At 41.6% G+C, this 18,011-nt stretch overlaps 1 protein-coding gene across 1 annotated transcript; it reads right to left on the bottom strand.

Moving 5' to 3' along the window:
* Positions 1-223: 223 nt before the first annotated feature.
* On the bottom strand, positions 224-11,178 carry LOC136538298 (uncharacterized). The gene is made up of 6 exons (XM_066530285.1): positions 10,524-11,178; positions 9,848-9,924; positions 9,443-9,491; positions 9,023-9,128; positions 3,461-3,620; positions 224-790 (listed from the first exon to the last, which is right to left on the bottom strand). The coding sequence occupies exons 1-6, from the start codon at positions 11,029-11,031 to the stop codon at positions 371-373; spliced, it is 1,320 nt and encodes a 439-aa protein (XP_066386382.1). The 5' UTR covers positions 11,032-11,178; the 3' UTR covers positions 224-370.
* Between the last annotated feature and the right edge of the window lie 6,833 nt (positions 11,179-18,011).

The raw sequence follows: 18,011 nt of genomic DNA, 5'->3' as shown, positions 1-18,011 counted from the left end.
TATATATATATATGTATATATATATGTATATATATATATATATATATATATATATATGTATGTATATATATAACTCTAAAAAATTAGTCACCATCTATTGAGAAGGGTGGCTCGTTTATTTACGCGATTTCTAACAGTCTCTACAAGCTAGAACACATCAGCTCAAATGACATGCATATACCACAATATGAAGCTAAAGGATACATGAAAAGTACAAAAAAGAACTACGTGAAGCTAGCACCAAATATATCTCTAGCTACTAGTGTCGTCGGTCGATCATTTGCTTGCAGCCTTGAACCTCTCTCGTTCATCTTGATAAAATTATATATAGAAGTGATTAGCCAATCAAATTATTAACTATTAATTTCGATCACAAGCACTTGAGGAGGGTCAGCTCTTTTGGCGCTGTGGACTCCCCGCTGCGCTGCTGCTGTTGATGCTGCTGCTGATGGTGATCCTGCAGGTTGTGTTGCCATCCCTGCCTCCCCAGGCTTATCTCCAGGTTCGGTACCGCGATCTTTGATGGCACCTGCTGATGCTTGTTCGTCATCGTCCAGCTGCATGCTGGTTGTTCCGTGCTGCTGCTGATGCTACTCCTGCCGCTCGACGGCCAAGGCACCGCCGCTGCCGTCGACGACGGCCAGCGGCTTGCAACACCTGCGCTCCACGATGATGGTCTCTGCTGCCTGATGGCCGTGTCAGCAAAGCCTGCATGCAGACGCCGCGCAGCAATGTCCTGACCTAGGACGTGCGAGGCAGCGTCTTGCTGCGCGCCTCTGGCCTTCCATCCCTGTAAAAGAATGCATGCATCGCTTTATATAGTTTTTTCAGCGAAGCGAACCGAGCCATTGTTTAAAGTGTGTCATAGCACTTTTCAGCTCGTTGCTCACTTGCTCTCTCTCTCTACTGAAGTAGTGAGGATCCAAGTAGTGTTGGGTGGCTCCAGCAAAGCAATACAACACGAGATCTAAATAAAGGGAAATATAGTGCCTAGTCTAGCTACATGTGTGGTTCCAGCAGCATCTCGCTCTGGCCGTACGTGGAAAGTGCCATTATGAATCGCGACAACGTCAACAGGTAGCATAGCTTTTCTGCCACTGTATTTGCCAAGCATAATAACAAATAATAATATAACAGATGTATGTACAGGAGGATCTGATTACGTACTAGGAAAATATTTTCTTGTTTTTTTTTGAGTTGTGAAATATATATAATGAATCTGGCAAACAAGAGAACATTTTCTTGCATGCATTGCAATGTGGCTCATCTAACTAAGCACTGGCTGCCCGTGGACCAAACTCAAGTTAAGACACTCTGCCACTGCAGCTGCATGCATGCGTCGTATATATGGTGACGTTTCTATAGATACTTTTTGCCTGGAGTGAGTAGCTCTGAGGAATTAACAGAGCGAGGGTACGGTTCTGCTGCAACAAACATTATTGATGAAAGATGTGCTGTTTATCCCCAACAATCAGAATATTGTATTATTACTACATTACTAGCCCAATTAATTAAACCCTTCGGAGTACCAGAGAGCAGTAACATAGTGCATGAAGAAAATCATTCAGTGTCCGTACTGCAATTAGCATGCAAGGAAATGTTCTCCTTGAATGTACGAGTATAATAAATCATGTGGGGAGGCAGACATCCAGGAAGCATTACGGACTACTAAATTATATGGCGAGATATTTGTTGATCAACAACCTTGGATCCTACGATCTAACGGACCACACATGATGCTAGACTGCACGGAACTGAACCTTCATTGAGTAACAATATATATTAGTAACTGTACTATAGGCCCCAGGATGCAAGTTCTAATTACTTTGGGTCATTTAGTCGACCAAAAACTTGTTCAAATGAAGTAGGATAATGATATAATTTTATGTAATTTTGCCCGTTTGGGTGTCCCCTTCTTTTTAATACACTACGGGAAACAGGGTCTTTGTCGAGTGCAACTTTCTGCCGAGGGCTAAAAAACGGGCCCTCGGCAAAGTCGGCAAATATATACACTCAGCAAAGAAGGCTTTGCCGAGTGTCAGGCACTCGGCAAAGCCAGATACTCGGTAAAGGCCCTTTTTGCCGAGTGTGAGGCACTCGCCAAGCTTTGGCGCTCGGCAAAAAACAGCGTCAGGTAACGGCCGCCGCCTACCGTCCAGGTTTGCCGAGTGCCAGTGGGTAGGCACTCGGCAAACCACTTCTTTGCCGAGTGCCAGACCCTGACACTCGGCAAAGGACTAGGGCTGCCGGTTTACCGAGTGGTAGATCGGGGCACTCGGCAAAGATTTTTTCTTTTTTTTTAATCTAAACCCTAAACCGCACTCCATCGTATTTAAAAAAACAAAATTACCACTTTGCCGAGTGCCGGACGGAGAGGCACTCGGCAAACATTTAAAAAAAAATTGGCACGCTCTTTGCCGAGTGTCCCCACGAACACTCGGCAAAGGGAACACTTTGCCGAGTGCCTACCATCTGGCACTCGGCAAAGTGCATATTTGTCGAGTGTCAAAAGATGACACTCGGCAAACCAATTTTTTTTTGTATTTTGACCTCCAAACTTTTTATGTAGTCCTCTTACAGTACTTGGTACTCCATGCCGAAATTTGGTACATTTCCCGAACTGTTTACTATATTTATTTAATTTATTTCATTTACTTGAATTTTTTTAGAAAATGCAAATTTGAACTGCACGTGCATCGAATAATGGAATTTAATGATTCAGAATATTGTATTATTACTACATTACTAGCCCAATTAATTAAACCCTTCGGAGTACCAGAGAGCAGTAACATAGTGCATGAAGAAAATCATTCAATGTCCGTACTGCAATTAGCATGCAAGGAAATGTTCTGCTTGAATGTACGATTATAATAAATCATGTGGGGAGGGAGACATCCAGGAAGCATTACGGACTACTAAATTATATGGCGAGATATTTGTTGATCAACAACCTTGGATCCTACGATCTAACGGACCACACATGATGCTAGACTGCACGGAACTGAACCTTCATTGAGTAACAATATATATTAGTAACTGTACTATAGGCCCCAGGATGCAAGTTCTAATTACTTTGGGTCATTTAGTCGACCAAAAACTTGTTCAAATGAAGTAGGATAATGATATAATTTTATGTAATTTTGCCCGTCTGGGTGTCCCCTTCTTTTTAATAGTGGGTAGCTCAATCTCCTGCTGGTTCGTTCCAAAAAAATATGTAATTTAATTTGAGGGAAGAAATGAAGTAGAATGATATATTTATTTGATCGTAATTAGTTAGCTTACCCAAAACACCAATATTGGTAAGCAACAGCTGCATCAGTACAGTACAGTCTCTCTGTCTCTATATATGTCTGTACTGAATGCGAGCTGAGCTGAGAGATTAGATTTATATTTACGATCGATAGAGAGGTGCTAATATATATAATAATACATGTAGATAGAGAGATCATAATCACCGTACCTGATTTTGCGAGAGCAAGTAGCGGTTGTGGTGGGCAGACATGAGGTAGGGACAGGGCAGCGGCAGCGGCACCGCCCCACTTTGGTGTGCGAAGGGTGGTGGCCGCAAGAACCAGGCCACCTCCTGCTTCCCTGCTGGCGACCCTGCAGCTGCTTGCATTCTGCATCATGCATGCAAACGACGTATATGTACGAACAACATACGTACATACGTCAATGATCATCTATCAGTTCTTTGTTCATATACATACATACATATATATATGTGGGACACATTTTTTCTACTCCCGGGAGTAGTTACTCCTATCTTCAATAAACCACATTGCGTATGTTTGCATACCCATTTATCAGTTTGAGTATGTTTATATACTCATTTTAAGATACTACAAATTAAATCTTACTACATGAAATTTTTTCAAAAGAACCCATATTTTTAATATGTTATTATAATACTATGACAGTAGTATATAAAATAAGTATAACCATATACTCTATGTATACTTATACTTGACTTACATACTACGTACCTTAGATGGTCTAGTGTGATTATATACTTCGTCTACATACACTTCGTCGAGCCATATACACCCTAAATCTAAAGATATATGCATGGGAGTAACTACTCCCTTGAGAGTAGGAAATAACTTCCTCATATGTGTGTATATATATAGCCATGTAGGGTAGTGCACAGAACCTTCCGTTATCGCAGTATAGATACTCCTAGTTTGATGCTATACTACGTACCAGGTCGTACGCGGTACGCAGAGAGAGAAAAGGAGAGATTGAAGAGAGAATCAGTCTCGTGACTCACTGAGTAGTACGTACGGTGTACCAGCTGAAGAGACACAATGAATACAACGACAGGCAGCAAAACAGTTAAAAACATCAGATTACAGGAACAAAGATGCATGCAGAGGAGCAGCAGCAGCAGGACGCATGCATCTTATATCTATCGTACTCGTAGGTACACAAGGAATTAACTCCAATCTGCCACACGGCCAGCAGGCTGGTCGTGGTCGATCGAGAGAGAGAGAGAGAGAGAGGATCTCTAGTAATCTACTACTAACTGCTAGCTGCACGCTGGGTCTGGGACTCTGGGTGCCGGTACCTAGCTGCTCTCACCATCCCCACTACGGAGGAGCTAGCTAAATGGATGCCACGCACTCCTCCATCACACGAAGCACGCACAATATGCAAGTGCGTGCATGAAGGAGAACTACAGCTAGGTGCACTGTCTGGACTGAAATGCAGTGTCGAGCGAGTGTGTTAATGCAATGCTCTAGCTGCTTGCTGGCTGCTGGCTGCTGGCTGCTGCTACTGGCAACCTGGCCTGTCCATGCTCGCCACTACCGTGCCAACTCTACTTAAGCAGCTGGCCGGCCGGGCTGCACTGCATGCCTCCATGGCTGTGAGCTGAGCTCTACACTATAGTGCTGGAGCATGCATGGTACCTGCACGCAGGCTTTCGGTCAAGGGCAATGGACGATGGATGGATGGATCGGATAGCTAGATAGAGTCAGACTGCGGCAACTGCATCATGCAGCAAGCTAGCAGCATGTCCCGCTGCCGCGCGCACTGCCCTCCGTCCTCGTGTCTTCTTCTACTTGTTTCTTGCCAAGATTCCGGCCACCACCTCTCGTCGTCGCATAATATAATGTGTTATGACCCTGAGTGATGGGAAGCAGCGCAGGGGGACAATTGATATGGATCTGAATGACATTCAATGAATCATCACAACGGACGACGACTACTACTCACTACCGGTGGTCGCCGGCCGGCCGGCTGTGCAGCAGCGGCCACTCAGCCGGCCGGCCGGCCAGCCAGCCGGCTTCTTGCATATAAGTGTATCGATCCGTCGCAGGGACCTCGCCCATCAACACAGCTTGCTAGCTGCAGGCTGCATGCTAGTAATTTGCAAGTTAGTAGTGGGACTCCATCTGTTGGAGGCAATCTGGCAATCCAAGGTGAGAAAGTCTTGCCATCCATCATGATGTCCTTGGCCGCCAGTGTCTGGCTACCATAGCTAGCTGTAGTACGTAGTACCAGCTACCATGCAATGAATTAATAAGGTGACTGCTGCATGCCTCTGCACCACAATTTTTTCGCAATAATATGACTAGCTAGAGGGCTTTACTTGCCCTTTAAAGACGTGTCCCCCATGCAGGCCAAAACCCTAGCCGCTATATATGCAGATGCATGTGCGCGCGGTAGATACTACATGGACAGATGGCTCTATCCCTGTGCCCGACTGTGCACGCAGCAGAGGGATCCAATCGATCGATCGATCCAGCAATTAGTTGGATCGGAGCATTATATTTGCTGCCACTGCCAGCAGCATACTATGCATGACGCACAGCCGCACAGGGTGTGCGTTCAGTTCAGGTTCCTCCAGCGCGCGCGAGCTGCTTTTGCATGCGTGCGTGCGTGGGAGTTTGGAATCGGCAGCCAAGGACGACGCATCCATCACCATCAGACATGCATGCATGCACAACACTGTCATCGTACCTTCCCCAGCTACTCACCACCAGAAAAATAAATTATTACGCGCTCCGTTCAAAATTATAAGATATTTTAGTTTTTTTAGATATATTATTTTTAGTATGTATCTAGACATAGTATATATTTATATGCATAACAAAAGTTACATATTTAAAAAAGCCAGAACGTCTTATAATTTGGGAACGATTGAGTAATTGTTTCACTTTTTTTAAAATAAATTCTGGACACGCATGCATTCAACAACGGGAACGAAGACATGCAAGGTGCCCACGGCCCACCTGAACTAGAAAATCACAATAATATACCCCCCACCCCACCCCACCCCACCCCCATGCATATGATATATAAGATGACCATGTAACATGACAAATATTATTGTTAATCTTTTGAGGAGATTGTGTTCATATGAAAAAATATTCTCAATCTTGATGCTTATATATGTAAACAAGCGATGCATATGTTAATTAATAACTAACTAAATAAATAGTTTTAAATAATATCAAAATTAATTGTACATGTGTGTGTATAATATATAGTTTGTGTGCATAATATGGGTGCCAAGTTTTCTTCAATTTCCTGGCAATAACTAAAGTAAGGGTACGGTTGAGACGAAAGCTTCTAAGGGCTGCTCGAATAGTATTAAAAAAATCTAGCACATAGATGTTGAGTAATAAGGAGAGAGAATGATAAGTTAGCTTTTCATGAAGAGCTAAGCTCACACACTTTCTTAATTTTTTTGTGTTTATGTTCACACATTTTTCTACACTAGCATGTTGGGTTTCTCTATTTTTATCTTATTTTAAGTTCATATAGCAAGTTGACTCTATTGTTGATGGTGCCCTAAACATTATTAGTAGTATTTATTATTACATATAGGAAGCCTCTTTTTAATGCAAGTAATGTCCATCAGTCTGGTATATACTACCTGACATGCACATTGTGTTTTAGCCCAAATAATTTTCTTATGTTTGATATAAAAAAGAGAAGTTTATTTTCAGCTTTTGTGATTCAGGCATCGATCCAACCTCGGCTTCATTTATGTTGTACACATTGGTTACCACAGCTGCCTAACTAGGTACACAATTCTTTCATTTATATGATTTATTCATAAAAGTATGGATAATAGAAAAAACTTCAAATGTTTTGTACATGTACATCCAATGTCCTTGATTCTAACTAATACCTACATATTGTAGTATAGGTTTTTACAGTGATCTGTATTATTCAAATAAACTAAAATTCTCTGTCTTTGTGTTGTCAAACTATTGAATTTAACTAACGATCATTGTGAATATATCAAAAACAATTGCTTTGTGTTACATTTTCTTATAAGGTTTTTGCTTATCAACTGAAATAAATTTGCAAGCAAGTGCTCCATGGACCATGCAAATATCAAAAGGGTACTTGATTTTATGATCGGAGAAGGAGCGTCACTAACATTTAATAAAAAGTAGGTGCTCATTAGTCTTAACTATTATATATTCAACATAAATATAAACACATATTATGGCATTGTACAGCTAACTTAATTTAAACTATGACCTCTATATATGTTAACATACACATACCAAAATTATTGTCATAGCAGTATACTTGACCATATATGAAATATGTGCATGACCATGAATAGCATGTCAATATATATGATCCTTTCACTACCACATGACAGAAAATTATTGGGTTCACTAGTGTCATCTCGTAAACATTGGACATAAGGTTCCACTGCCCCCTCTAGTTACTCCCTCTGTCCCAACAGGAATAGAAACCTTGTTATCTGAGGAGACAATCCTTAATTAGTTTGACCAAATATATACACAAAAAGATACTAATTCATATTTATGATGCATAATAAGTATCGCTAGATTAACCATAGAATATATTTTCGTAATAAATTGAAGATACAAATGTTGATATTATTTTCAAGATACCTAATCAAACTTGAGATTGTTTGACTCATTGAGAAGCCATATTTTATTCTTTTTTTGGGACAGAGGAAATAAGAAAAAATATGGTGATGGCTTTGAACATGTGCAATCAGTTGTTCTAATTTTTACCAAATATGTTATTATAATATGCAGTTTAATTATATGAAGAACGTTATAAATAAATTTTGATTAAAATGGAAAGACATCCCAACAGTTTTGTGCTTTTTGAACATATGATGATCAAAGTGTGGTCAAGCTAGTGCCATCCTATTAATTTCAAAAAGTCAGAAAACATTAACTAGATTGAGATTTGAGAGTAAAATATTGCACATTGCATTGATTACAGGGAAGCTCAATATGTACAATACATACGGGACTCTTTCTATGTTTTATTTTTCACAGGTGCTATATATCCTCTTGATCAAATGCTCCCTAAAGGTGTGTCGCATGTGAAAAAAAAGGGGATAAAACTGCTTGCAACACGTGTTGTAGTTTGACTTGTTAAAGTTGGATGAAGGACACCTCATACAGAAGCATGTGGGGCCAAAACCTGTAGCTATAGAAGATTATGAGAGAAGAATTGCAAGAGCGATGCATGACAGCAAGTCAGCAACAGTACTACTCACTAGCCATGAGTGCAAGAAAGACATGAGAGATCATTTTTTTTCTAAAAAAGGATAGAAAGGAAATATGAAATGATGCATGGGATCATAGTGGCCATGATCGTGCACTATACATTTTTTTTAGAAAAAAAAAAATTATTCCGGTCTCTGCGCATAAGTTATATATGTGCACGACCATCTATTTATTAAAACACACACACTGACTAAAAACAACTTGCTCTCAAAGAGGGACACAAAAAACAATAGCTTCGAACTTAAACACCAAGTCTATTAAAAGACAACCATCCATATTAATTAGTGCATTATACATTAAAAAAATTTAAACACACGCGCAAAAGGTATGCACGTGAATCGTCAAAATGGACAAAATAGAGGATGCAGATTCGCAGAGGAAAAGTAACCAATGCAAGGGAATAAATATATAGGGCATCACTGTACCGGATTATATATATGCAATACTAACACACACAATGACACAATACTATATATAATAAGCAGTCGATGATGTGTACAAACCTACTATTGGCGGTAGCATTGGAAGTACTGTTGCTAAACCTTTCGAAGCCATTCATTTCACAACCCCTCTGCAGAAAGCCCATATCTCTCATCATCTGCACATGGCCTGCAGCAAATTATATATGCATGCCTATCAAATCACTGAAATTTACAACGGAGATACATCTATATGAACATATGTGGCTATTCCCTAGGTGTTTCCAGATACTGTGTAATAGCTCAAAGACAAACACTGCTACTTCATTTTTAAGAAAAAGAATGGCAGTGCTTGTGCTTTATGGGACTGACTGGAAATACTAACCAGGCACGCCCCATGCCAATAATTCAGCTAGGATTATGTGATATGACCCTACTGAGGAATATCAACGTTAACTCAGGAAAAGAAATGTTTCTGGAGCTGACATGTATGTAATGTTTTACCTGCAGCACATGATCTGTCTGCCGTCGTTCCCTTCACTGTTCGATACATCTGCATCAAGTAATAAAGCAAATAAGAAAACAACGACATGGAAAGATTAGACTGATCCTTGTGCTGCCATTTGGTTTACTCTTGCAACGTGCTAAGAAAAAAAAACATTAGTTCAATTCATTGTGGTTGATATATTACTAGTTAAATAAATGATTCAGATGAAAGAGACAAGTACTTGGCGACAACTACAAACAAATGCCAAGAAGAAAAGGGTGAAAGTGGCTGATCAAGAAATCATCAAACTGTGTTACCTTTTTGTTTGGTTCTTGACATGAGAAACACTAGTACTAAGTACCAAATTCTACTGGGGAGAGAGAGAGAGAGAGAGAGATTATATTAAGGTTTTGGTAACTTGCCTGCAAGTGGCTCTTAACATGAGCCAATGTGAGATCCTTAACGTTCATCAGCTCCAGCACTGACTTTGGCGTTGCTCCTAGAAAGAAAGGTACAATTCTTAATTTGTAGCCAAAATGAAACTGAAATCAAAGACTGAACAATTCAGTGAAGTCTGCAAGCTACAATTAAGTGGAAAGAAAACAAAGAAAAGCACTCCATGTTTGTTATAGTTATAGGCAGTGGCAGATCTAGGACAAAATCCTAGGGGGGCTGAACAGGCTGTTGTGTTGGGCGCTAGCCGCTAGCTACTACCGTGCTGCGCTGCTGCTTGTTAGTGCGGGCGTTGTGCTACGCTGCTGCTCCATAGGCGCGGCCGCGGTAGGGGGGGGGGGGGCTCAGGCCTGGTGGCAGATCCGCCACTGGTTATAGGCAAGGGGATATATCATATCAATATAATCAAGCGAGAAAATATAATAAAAGCATATTCACCCAAGATTCCAAGAACTTAATAAGTCTTGAGCAATTGCACTCTCGATCGCCAGTTCCCCACAGTGAGCTATATGAAATTGGATCATCATGTCATTATTAATGACAAGCGCAAACCCAACGAATTGAAGCACAATCAGTTGGCTAACAATTTAACAGAACATGGATGGAAATTAAACAAGCAAACAAGAACGTTCTTGAAGAACGTACTCTCATGGCCGCCAAGGAGCTCTACAGCATGCACGAAGTGTGCATGAAGAGCCGTGGTCCACCTCATTCTTGGTGCTCTGGAGCTCCTCTTTCCACCACCGCTGCCACCATTCCCAGATCTCGTGGTGCCTCCGGATAACGCCGCCGATGAGCTTTTCTTGAACCTCTGGATCTGGCTAGGTTGGTGCAGCCTCTGCTGCTCCTGCTGGATGTCACATTGGCCATCCTGCTGCGCCACAGCCACCGTCTTCTCAACAAGTCCGAGACACAGCGTCTGCTTGGAGAAGAACATGTCCGTTTCGTGGTTTGCTTGGCCGCCGCCACTGCTCCATGCATCGTCGGGCGGCGATGGAGGACTGATATGGAGCGATAGATCGGGGGGCGCGGCGGTTGTATCCATTGCAAGCTGCTGCTGAACTTCTAAATTGGCAACAGAGCCTTGCTGCCTGTTCTTGCTCGAGGAGAAGAAATGGATCTTGGTGATTAGGTCATGAGTGGCATATGACATATGGTTGTTCTTGTATAGGGGTTGCGTCTGTTGTGCATGTGGGTGAGGAGGGAGGTAGTAGATACCTAGAGATCGATCAGAGGAGCAAAGTTTGGTATTGTTATGCTGGTACAATTATAGGGATAGGCCGCAGCTAGTGAGGTTGCATTGGACGACGAGGGTGATGAGAGAGAGAGAGAGAGAGAGAGAGAGAGAGAGAGAGAGAGAGAGAGAGAGAGATGGAACGCGTTGAGAGCTAGGTGGAGCAGGCACCAATATATATTTTTTTTCTTTGTGTGCCGTTTTGAAGGGCCGGGCCGGGAGTACAGCGTAGCACTGAGACATGGTCCAAACCGGTGGATGGGATGCATGGACTTGAAACTGATTGACATGATATGTGCACCTCTCTGAGCTAGTGAATGTGTCGTTTATATTGTATGTACTGGCTTCAGCATATTCCTTCCTCACCATGCATTTGGTCAAGTGGCAGGACACGTACGGTATTTCTTTGGGCATGCATCGATCGATCATGTCAAAAAGGTAAAACTAGGAATCATGAGTGAGAATTGAATGTGTGCTCTATTATCACTAGGAGAGGAGTAGCAATTAAAGAGCGTAACGTGCACGTGGGCGCACCGTTTTATTGCAGTAAATTAATTGCATAATTAAAGCCACTGGAATTACTAGTATATACTCCCTCGGTTCAAAATTATGTCACTTTAACTTTTTTATATCTATATATTTTGCTAAGTATCTAAATATATCGTATATTTAGATATAATAGAAAATTTTATATACCGAAAAAATCAAAGCGACTTATAATTTGAAACGGAGGGAGTAGAAGTTTAGTTATGAAAATAAGGAGTAATATCATAGGAATTTCTGCTAGTCATAAGATCGAAAATACTGGTATACATGTTAAACCGGATTTAGGTCATGTGTTTGGTTCTATATAGCTAGCCAAGCCAAATTTTGACATGGCCTACAACTTTTTGGCCATGGTTTGTTTTGAGAACAAGATTATATCTGGCTAGCCAAAACAAATTTATTAGCTTGTGCCCGCTACGCAGGGACGGTGATGCTGGCCTCGTCGCCTTTGCGGTCTTCACTACACTACTGGCCACCGATGTGTCGTCTTCTTGTATTAAGCTTAGCCGGTTGGGGATTTTAGGTGGAGGGTTCCCCACTCCCCCCTCGTGTTTTCTTGCTTTGGTTTGTGCCTGTGGGATTTTGTTGGTAATCCTAGGCCGGGATTACTTACGAGTTCTATGTATTTTTGTACTAACTCTAACCTCTCTTAATGAAGCATATGCCAAGCACGCTTTCGAAAAAAGTTAACAGGGACGGTGTGGGTACTCACACGGGCGGGAGAATTGCTAGCACCAATTTGGCCGGCTGCATTGCCATGCACCAAGATGATATATCAAGCTGCTATTTGTTGCACTTGCATCGAGAGGTTTTGAATTATAGAGCTTTAAATGGAAATATCTTCTAAACAAATATCAAATTTATAATTTGTTTTTGTCATCTTATTTATTATGATTTGATCTACAAAATAAGATCATGGCATATTTTTCAGTGAAGACAAAATTGTGTGACATTTAGACCGCATACGCTATACTCAGAGTTGTGATAAAATTTTGCCATGGCTATCATCAAACACCTTTTTTTTTTCTTACCGGCTGCACTTGCCAAATTTTAGCACTGCCCTAATTTGACATTGGGCCAAATTAGGCTCGTCTTGGTCTACAACCAAACAGACTGTTACCTATAGCCTATAACTACTCCCTTCGTTCTGAACTATAAGACGTTTCTGGTTTTTATTGATACATTGCTTTTACTATGTATCTAGACATAGTGTCTATCTATGTGCATAGCAAAATCTACTATTTAGAAAAATCAAAGCGTCTTATAATTTAGAACAGAGGGAGTACCTGTTTTTCGAACCCTAGGAAGTAAGCACATACTAGTATACGTACCTACCTAGTACTATGGTACGGTGAGTGGTGTGATTAGCTCCCGGTCCTTAGTACCATTCAATTTCCATTTACCACCCCCAAAAATTCAATTTCTAGGGAGAAATATAATTCCCACACAACAAACCAAGGTTCATAGTTGATGCCATATATTTTACATATGATTGAATTCAACGTTATTCCTTTCTAGACTGCTAGAACACATTTTTAATCAGGGAATGGTATATAATTTATTTGTGTATTGGGGTCTACCAGAGATATGAATTACTAAGAGAGAATTATCTATTTGATGCTGAAACAAATCAGTCTTCCTCATTTGGCACTCAAAAACTCGAACTTCTTTATCTGGCACCAAGTTAATTTCCTTCCCTAGATGGCACTGTCATCTATTTTGGATAGTAACGGTGTCTAGTGGCTTGCAAAATGACATGAATGCCCTTGTTTGTAGAAGAAGAAGTCCATTCATGTTGTTGTTCATGTTGTGCTGGTGTGCCACTCTGTGAGGCCAGTGCTCCATTGGGCGAGGCTGCCCTGGCTCCATAGCCGGAGCTTGGGCGGCTAACCTGGAGCTAGGGGAGGCCGTCCCGTAGCCTCTGCGCGATGAACCACGGCCGGGGGATTCTGCCTCATCATCCTTCGCTCGACGAACCACGGCTTGGGGAGGCTGGCCCATGGCCTGTGAACATGACCGCTACTACCGGCTAGCGAGGCCACTGCGCCGCCTCCGCCACGCCGCGTGCTGGCCGAAGGGGCTGCGCTGCCTCCACCATGCAGCGGGCTGGCCGGAAGTGTCGGCCCGTGAGCCTACCTCATCGCCAGGATCGTGCCGCTGCCTGCCTCCGCCGAGTGAAGTTGCCCCACCAGAGGGCATGCGGAGTTGGTGTTGAGCGTCGCCGACCGCAAGATCCTCTGCTCCTCCTTCCACCATCGATCTAGGGTTTGGTGTCTTTTCTAGGAAGAAGGTCACACAACCTCACGGGAGACAGGAGCGCTCAGCCGCTCAGGGAGTCGAGGGCGTGACTAACAGAGGGGTATGTTGGTCATACGGAGAAAAAACTTGCATGGTCAAAACAGTCAACTATTAGATGGATGGGCAAAATGGACAACAGTGCCATCTAGGAAAGGAAATTTCAACTTGGTGCCAAATAAGGAATTTCGAATATTTGAGTGCCAATGAGAAAGACTGATTTGTTTCAGTGCTAAATAGATAATTGTCTCAATTATTAATTGTAGAGCGAATGGAAATCATATATTATATTTTTCAATGAAATTTAGTGAGTAATTACAACTGAAAAATGGTCACTACAACTGGCTTATGACCCCCTTCGAAACCAATTATATTCAAGATGTATGGGAACTACTCTTAGGAAGTCCATCTCTAGAAATCGATTACATAGATGGCACTCTTAAGAGGCCTGCAATTTGCCTCTAAGAATAGTTGTCTTGAAAAAATCATAAATTTTCATAACAAGTTAAAGATGAATTTTACACCCCAATTGAAGTTGACAAGTTTTTAATTTGAAACTATTTAGAGTGCAAAAATTTAATTTTAAGCTCTCAGATTTTGAATTGGAAATTTAAAATTTAGAATTTTCAAACAACCTTGGATGTTTACCCAATCTATATTCAAATTGTAGTTCTCAATGCACTTTGTAGTTCACAAGTATTTTTGAAATTGTTTAGAGTCGTCCCAAATATTCATTTTTTTAAATTATTACAATTTGAGCTTCAAATTTTTGTAATTTTGTATGGAGACACATCATATGCCAAAATTGTAGAGCTCGACATGATCTAAAGCTTTATAATTGAAACATTTTTCATTTGAGATTGTTTCAGGTTTGAAATTTTCAAAACAAGATTACTAAACGTTAATACAAAAGGATAGCATCTTATCTTTAGTCACAAGTGAGTGTACAATGTAGTGGTAGGGAGGGAACATGCAAGACACGAGACGTCACGGGTCAAATCCTACAAAGTGCACGTGCACATAATTCCAACGCCACCCCCCTCCTCTTAAAATGGGTTTTTGTAGTAGTTAGGGTTGTGATATTGAAGAGTATTAATCCCAATGCTTGCCACCAAAATTGCAGCACCTTCTATACCTAAATAGGAGATGACCCTACTATTAGACTTTTTTTATAAGTGTGTCTATCCCTTATCATTTGCATGCTCTCCTCTGCCGCTTGCTCACCATATCTAGCCTTAGCCTCCATTCTGGTAAGTGTGTATTCCTTGATCTGGCCTTCCATACAATCTGCCACCTCCATCCATGACACCATGCTGAGCAGGCATGGAGTTATTTGTCCTATTGTGTAACTATAATGTGCACATTGTTGTAAGTAGACTTCCCAATGCCCCACCTCCTAAAATGGATTTTTTTCTAGTAGTGGGGGTTATGATTCCCAAGAGTATCAATCCCGGTGCTTGCCATGAAAATTGCATTATCCTTTATACCTAATTAGGAGACCACACTACCGGATTTTTCTACAATTTGATGAATCTACATCACTTGCCTATCATCATAATTATCATTTGCTCAATCTCCTCCGCCTCCTTACATCACCATCTTTGGCATCGGCCTCCCACTACTGGAAATGGGAACAGGAAAAATAAAAATCAGTTTTTGACTATGAATGAAATAATCGATATGGCGACAAGGAAATAACAAAATGTCTAAATGGGCAACCGTCATAAACAATTTTCTAGTTGATACATGAAGTCAATCATCGTTCGGATCCTAGGCTTTCGACCTGACGGTCAAGCCAGATGTCACACCCAATTTTAAGGATAAAATGGGTGCAAAACCTTATGTGCGTCCAAAGATCAGTCACACACATAAGCCGACAAATTATGAATAGTATCATCACCAATGTTTATTACATCACGAATAAGTCAGAGTTATTACATAAATATAGCGTAGGTAATAAAAAGATCTCTCGTGGAAGCTCCATTTCACAGGGACGTCGACTGGTTGACCACAAGTCTAGTAGTCCTCAGGAAAATCATCATACCCAAAGTCATCTGTTACCCATCCAGGATTTTTATCCAAATAATGAAAATAAACAAGCGTAAGTACATGTCGTACTCAATAAGTGTAACACGGGTTCATGAGGCTCAAAAGGCTTGACACAGATTTAACAGCGTTCATCTTTTAGTTATCACACTTTTAGCTTATGAGTGGCAACAAGTTGTTTCCAATTCCCAATGCAAAACACATGATCAAATGTAAACATGAATAATGAATAGCATAAACAAATATTACTTAGTGTTCATCTATTCCATAAGTGTTCTAAGGCCGCTTGTGACTGTGAGCACGGCTGATATACCAGTTTTACACTCTACAGAGGTTGTACACTTTCACTGTGAGTCGTGATACCCATATGCTCGGGTTAATTACTCCCAAAACACTTCCAAGGTGAGCAGGCAGGGGTCACTATGAAGCCTTTGAAAGGTTCATCTAACAAGTTAGGGCCATTAGATTCACTCGGCAAACGGATATAGAGCCCCCCTTCCCGATGGCACATTGACACGCGGCCTATACTCATAAGGATAGAGGCCGTCCTATACCTAATTCGGCAAGCCATTCTTACACCAATGAAGGTAACCACTAACGAGCTAGAAAAGGTCCTCATACTGAGCTAAAGCCAGAGCCATGTAGCCCTCACAGCTGTACTATAAGTCCCGGATGATCACTTACAGATAAGTCCTTAGGGAGAGGAATCTGAAGCATTTAGAAAGTAGCTAAACACTCCAGCCCCATGTTTCCATGTTGCTAAAAAGTCATGTTTTAATGTTTATTGCATATACCATTAGTCAAGTTACAAGATCATGGTTTAATTGAGCACTAGCAAAGCTACCCAATGCATAACCCTTAGGTGACAAGGTAATAGTTCGATTCTAGAAAATCCCTATCAAGATGACACATGCAACATGAATTTAATGAATTAAAGTGAATAGGAAACAAGGATGATCCCATGCTATACTTGCCTTGAGCAAAGTACTCCTGCTGGTCCTGCTCATCAAAGTCGTACCCTTGATCTCCCACGAACTGCTCACCGTCTATACTCGATAACCACAGCAACATACAATCATCCAGGAGCAATCATGCAAAGCAAACAAGGCTACAGATTAGAATAGTACACCAATAGCAAAGAGTCAAGATGAAAAGTTTGGAAAACGAATCTATGTCTCGCTATGAACACACAGGCGCGAAGATCACAAAAATCGGATCTAAAACGAAAAAGTTATGATTTAAACAAGATTTCCTATAGAAAAATAATAGATTAAATCTAAGCTTGAATTTTAATAGTTGGAAACCCACTTTACAGTAGCATGAGCATGTATATCACATAATTATGAACCTAACGCAACTTGAATGGATCAAATTGGAGTTAAAACGAAGATTTTATGGCTAAAACAAGTTGAATGGCAAAACTGTAAATAACTGAAAACGTATTTCAATATAACCAATCCAAAATACGCTTTTTAAAAAGAGAAAACGAAATCTGTAAACGCGCTTTGGACTGCGGGTTAAGACAACAATAATGGTAAGGGTGTATCTACAAAGTCGGCAGCAAAAGGGTATCCTTTAATCTGATCCATTGGATTAGAAATCGACGGCCGGGAATCGATTTGATGGGGAGAGAGAGAAAACCCAAACCGGTACAGTGCCGGCGGCAGTGAGCATGGTGGCGCCATGGCCGGCTTCTAGAGCTCGCGGTACATGGCTTCAAGGGCACGGTTCGATGAAAGACAAGTATAGGGAGAGAGAGGGGAACGGGGATCTCACCGGATCAGGAACACGCTAGAGGGAAGCAGCGACGGCGGCTCGGTGCTCGGTGGACTGCGGTGGTCGGCGGCGACGCTCGAGCGAGATTCGGCTACGGCTGCTTGAGTGAAAAACCGGGCACCAGATGGGATAGGAGACAGAGGAGGGCGCGGGCGCTATTTATGGGGCCAAATCCCTTGGGCGTCATGGCACCACGGGTCGTGGCAGCGTCGGACTCAAACGACGGCGTGGACGGA

This window comes from Miscanthus floridulus, chromosome 2 (assembly GCF_019320115.1).
Source record: "Miscanthus floridulus cultivar M001 chromosome 2, ASM1932011v1, whole genome shotgun sequence".
NCBI classification, from domain to species: Eukaryota; Viridiplantae; Streptophyta; class Magnoliopsida; order Poales; family Poaceae; genus Miscanthus; species Miscanthus floridulus.
Note: the sequence above shows the minus strand (reverse complement) of the source record. Positions and strands in the feature narration are given on the sequence as shown.